The sequence below is a fragment of the Apium graveolens genome, chromosome 4 (assembly GCF_009905375.1).
Source record: "Apium graveolens cultivar Ventura chromosome 4, ASM990537v1, whole genome shotgun sequence".
Classification (NCBI taxonomy): Eukaryota; Viridiplantae; Streptophyta; class Magnoliopsida; order Apiales; family Apiaceae; genus Apium; species Apium graveolens.
Genome location: NC_133650.1, coordinates 153,005,609 through 153,011,001, shown reverse-complemented (window position 1 = coordinate 153,011,001; position 5,393 = coordinate 153,005,609). Strand labels below are relative to the sequence as shown.

Sequence of the window (5,393 nt, the reverse complement as noted above, 5' to 3'; positions counted from 1 at the left end):
TATATTCTTTGTCAGTCCAATGCCTATTTTGCGGAGTCCTCTACTCAACCTGTCAAAATGAGAAGCAACTATAATGTATTACAGGCTTCCATGAAAAAGATGACTATCTCTGCGGGGGAGTGAGAGTTTAAGGCTCACGAGGTGGAGGGCAAGCTCGCTATCATGGAGAGGAAATATGCTAGCTCGGAGGAGAAGAGGAAAAAAGGAATGGAAAGACCTCGAGGGAGCTTATCACAGATCCACTAGGTTCACCACAATGATGGACGAGCATGATGATGAGATGCGCCCTGTTGACCTGGAAATAGGTTGGAATAGGGGAATCAAAGACCCTCAGGGCGTATGGCTGGATGTGGTCGATCCAAGCCGTCTATCTTGCCCCTGCTAGCTACCTGTTATGGACCCATCCGTGCAAGCTTCTGGATCTGTGCCCTCGACTCCTCGCATGAGGTCCCAGTCGAGCTCTAGTCACACGGGTTCCGGTTCTGGCTTTAAAGGTAAAGCCCCCCCGGGTAGCCCATGTCCAGGGCAGCCCTTCGCGGGAAGATTAGGGAGCCGATTCCAGGGAGTAGTGGTTCTTCTTCTAAGGAAGGCTCAGACGGCGAGGGGGAGGATCCCTCTGATGAGTGAACGATATCGCCTTGCATGGATTTGAATGTCGTATGTGGCTTTGATTTTTAGAACTTGTTTATTTGAATGTTATTGGTCTGTAACCTATCGATCCTTCAGGACTTTAACTTATGATCCTTTGGGATCTTTATTTATGCACTTTGTTTGATTTTATTTCATGTTTGTCTTTTATTTTCGGTATTTGGTCCTTCGGGACTTGCATTCTTTGATGCTCATACTTCAATAAATTGTTAGACAAGATGATAGAAATAAACTTGCATAAATAGACAATATCTCTAAGAAACTGGTTCAACCCTTACATAAGATGGTTTCATCGACCTTATTTAAAAACTTAATACTAAGTACTAGGATCATGTAGTGAATGTCATAATAAGCCTTCAATTTTGAAGCATGCCAAGTACAGGGCACTTCATCACCATTCAGGGTCTCTAACTTGTAGGATCTTCGTCCCAGTGTCTTCCTGACCTTAGAAGGTCCTTCCCAGTTAGGGCCCCTGATGCCTCAATCTTCCTCAGAACCAAATCTCCCTGTTGAAAGAACCTTTCTTCAACCCGTCTAATATAATAGAAGGAGGCTCTTCATTGATGCTCTGTATTGCGGGCGTTGACCTCATCCCTGGCCTCTTCAATGAGATCGAGGGCGAGCCTCATGCCTTCTTCATTGGTCTCTGGCTCGTAAGCTTCGATCCTAGGGGATGCATGAGTGATCTCAAGGGGCACCACTGCCTCGGATCTGTAAACCAGCATGAATGGGGTAGCTTCAGTTGTCACTTTGCAGGTGGTACGATATGCCCATAGTATAGGCAGCAACTCATCCACCCAAGTGTTTCTCGAGCATTCCACACTCTTCTTAAGTCCATCAAGGATGATTCTGTTAACAACTTTCGCTCGCCCGTTTGCCTGAGGATGCGCAACCGAGGTGAAGCGAAGTTCTATGTTGTTATCGTCGCAGTACTCTCTGAACTCTGCATTATCAAATTGTTTCCCATTATCCGTGACAAGGATGCGTGGGATTCCATACCGGCATATCACATTCTCCCAAAAGAATTGGGCAATTTTCTTGGTGGTTATCTTGGCTAGTGCCTTAGCCTCAATCAACTTTGTAAAGTAATCTATTGCTACCACAATGAACTTCCTCTGTCCCGATGCTATAGGAAATGGTCCAAGTATGTCCATTCCCCACATTGCAAAAGAGATGGGTATGTTGATTGATGCAAGCCTCTCTGGGGGCTGTCGTACTATTGGAGCGTGCCTCTGGCACCTGCCACATTTTTTCACATAAGCCTTTGCATCGGCTAGCATAGTTGGCCAGTAGAACCCCAACCGAGTTATCTTGTGAGCGAGGGCCCTGCCCCCAAGTGTTGTCCACAAATCCCTTCATGGGCTTCTTTAAGTGCCTCCCCTGCTTCAAGAGGTCTTAATCAATTTAATTACGGAATAACTAAGGACCTTTTGTAAAGAAGGCCTTCAATCAATGAGTATCTCATTGCTCTAACCGACAGCTTACGTGCCTCCTGAGCATCATCGGAGAGCCACCCAGTTTCTAAGTGGGTTTTGATCGGGTCTATCCAGCAGCTTTCCATACCAACCGGTGCTATTAGATTTATGACATGAATAGTAGGGGTCTTCAAGACCTGGAAGTAAATACTTCTTGGATAGTTCTAGATTTCAGACAAGGAGATAAGGCATCTGCCGTAGTGTTCTCTTCTCTCGGAACATTTTATGCGTACCATTCATCGAACTGAGCCAGTATTCCCTTTACGACTCTCAGGTACTTGGCCATAGTATCATCCATGGCCTCAAACTCCCCACTAACTTGAGCAACTACAAGTCTTGAGTGTCCACAGACCTTCAGGGCTTTGCAATACTAGGCCTGCGCCACTAGACTCTGTCAAAATGAAGAACCCAATATTCTTTCAGAGTTGTTTCTTCATCCTTCTCTCCTTCTTTTAGGGTTACTATCTCTTGCCCCCCGACTTCTTGGTTATTAATAGTATATTCGACCACGAAGTCTGCTAAGGCCTGAGCATTGATGGTCGTTCGAGGCTTGTACTTGATATCAAATTCTCTAAACTTAATTGCCCACTTGATGAGCCTTCCACTGGCCTTCGGGCTATGAAGAATGTTCCTCAAGGGTTGGTCTGTCAGGACTTTAATCTTGTGAGCCTGAAAGTATGGTCTCAACTTCCTTGAGACTATGATGAGAGCAAGAGCGAACTTCTCCATGGTGAAGTAATTTAACTCTGCTCCATGTACCACCTTGCTTACATAGTATACAGACTTTTGGAGCTTCTACTCTTCCTTCATGAGGACCGCACTCACGGCTTGTTTAGATACCACGAGGTACAAATAGAGAGTGTCCTCCGAACTTGGTTTAGCCATCAACAGGGCTTCATTCATGTATTTCTTCAGTTGTTCAAAGACCCCTTGGCTCTTCGCTGTCCATTCAAAGTCCTTCACCTTCTTAAGGGTTTTTAAAAAGGGCAGGCATTTGTCTCCAGACTTGGAGATGAACCTCCGTAGAGCTGCAATTCTTCCAGTCAGCTTCTGAACGTCCTTAATGGAGCGTGGTGACTCCATGTCTAGGATGGATTTGATCTTGTCGGGGTTGGCCTCTATCCCCTTCTTAGAGACCATATGACCCAAACAATTTCCAGACACAACGCCAAAAGCACACTTGGATGGGTTTAACATCATCTTGTGGTTCCTTACCACTTCAAATGCCTCACTGAGGTGGCTAATATGATCGGCCTTGCTTAGGCTTTTGACTAACATGTCATCAACATAGACCTCCATGGTCTTCCCAATTAGATGGGAAAATATCTTGTTTACCAGTCTTTGGTAAGTAGCTCCTGCATTCTTAAGTCCAAAAGCCGTAACAAGATAACAAAATAAACCAAAGTCAGTTATGAAGGATATCTTGAGGGTGTCATCCTTATGCATTCTAATCTGATTGTAACCACTGAAGCCATCCATAAAGCTTAGCATCTCATATCCAACAGTGGCATCGATCATGGTATCAATCCTTGGTAGGGGGTAATAGTCCTTGGGACATGCATTATTTAAATTAGTGAAGTCAATGCACATCCTTCACTTTCCATTGGCCTTATTAACCATTACGGGGTTGGCCAACCATTCAGGATATTGCACTTCCTCAATAAATCCAGCTTCTAAAAGCTTCTTGACCTCCTGCTTAATGGCTTCCAGCCTATCAGGGGCATAAGTTCTTTTCTTTTGCTTTACAACCTTTCGAGTTAGATCAACGTTCAACCTATGAGTTATAAGGTTCGGGTCAATCCCAGGCATATCAGCTGCTGTACAAGCAATTATATCATTGTTTTCTTGGAGGAAAGTTATCACTCGACCCTTCAAGGGCTTGTCCAGAGATGCCACAATGTACGTGACCTTCTCCGGGTCTAAGGGATCTAAGGGAATTGGGACCAAGTCCTCGGCTGGCTTTCCTCGTAGTTCGTCATTCTCTCAGACATCCATGTCTTCTATGGGGAGGACCTGCCCTTCGGTTCCATCGGGCCTAAGTGCTGCAACATAGCAACTACGGGTCTTTTTCAGATCTCCTCTTGCTTCTCTAACACCGTTCCTAGTTGGGAACTTCAGTACCATGTGGTAGGTTGAGGGCACGGCCTTAAAAGTGTGGATCCCTGTTCTACCCATGACAGCATTGTAGGTAGAGGCTGCCTTGACAACCTGAAAGTTCAACATCTGCGTGGCCTCCCTGGGCTCTTTCCCGATAGTTACGGGAAGTTGTATTGCTCCTTCGACTTTACATTCCACATGGTTAAACCCGTAGATGGGTGCGTCGTATGCAGTTAGTTGAGAATCATCATAGCCCATCCTTATGAATGTGTCATGAAACAGAATGTCCACGGAAGCTCCATTGTCCACTAGGACCCTCATAACAGGAAAATTTCCAATTATTGGAGTGATAACCAGAGGATCATCTTGAGGAAATTTCAAACCTTCAAGGTCTGGGTCACCAAATTCAAGCATCATCTCTGACTTAGAATGCTTAGATGGCTCCTTAACTATGCTCATTACTTCTCTTGCATAAGCTTTTCGGGAGTTCCTCGTAGTGCCAACTGCTGTAGGTCCCCCTGAGATTATATTGATTACTGGCCCTCAGGGTTGTGGGTTGCGATCTCTTTTGTTACCCCTCTGATCGTCATCTCTTCGATCGTTATCTCTCTTTTGGCCTTCGGCCTCTTCACCCTTGGTAAAACGTCCAAACTTTCCCCTTCAGATCAGATACTCAATTTCATCCTTGAGTTGCCTGCAATCGTCTGTATCATGACCGACATCTTTGTGAAACCTGCAGTACCGACTCTTGTATCTTTTCTCGGGGTCCCCTTTAGTGGCTTCGGCCATTTGAACTCTTTGTCCTTCTCAATTTCCACAAGGATTTGGCTCCTTGGAGCGTTCAACCTCGCATACTCAGCAAACCTTGGTTGCTGATTCTTCTTAGAAGAGGAGCAGTCAGAGCTTTTGCCAATTCGTGGATACTTGTCCTTGGCGTCGTACTCCTGATCCTTCTTCCTCTTCTTGTATCCAGTAGGTTCATTATTCACAGATATCTTCTTCATACTCTCCTCCACCTTGATATACTTTCCGGTTCTATCCTGGAACTACAGCATACTTTCGGGAGGGCGCTGAGCCAGGGACATCTTAAAGAACTCGTCTCTAGTCCCTTGCTGTAGGGCTATCATAGCTACATTATCATCAAGATCAGGGACCTTTAAAGCCTCCTTCATA

At 45.3% G+C, this 5,393-nt stretch overlaps 1 protein-coding gene across 1 annotated transcript; it reads right to left on the bottom strand.

Moving 5' to 3' along the window:
• Window positions 1–1,055: 1,055 nt before the first annotated feature.
• LOC141719086 (uncharacterized) lies at window positions 1,056–3,401 on the bottom strand. Its single transcript, XM_074521467.1, has 4 exons — window positions 3,142–3,401; window positions 2,357–2,458; window positions 1,236–1,887; window positions 1,056–1,154 (listed from the first exon to the last, which is right to left on the bottom strand). The coding sequence occupies exons 1-4, from the start codon at window positions 3,399–3,401 to the stop codon at window positions 1,056–1,058; spliced, it is 1,113 nt and encodes a 370-aa protein (XP_074377568.1).
• Between the last annotated feature and the right edge of the window lie 1,992 nt (window positions 3,402–5,393).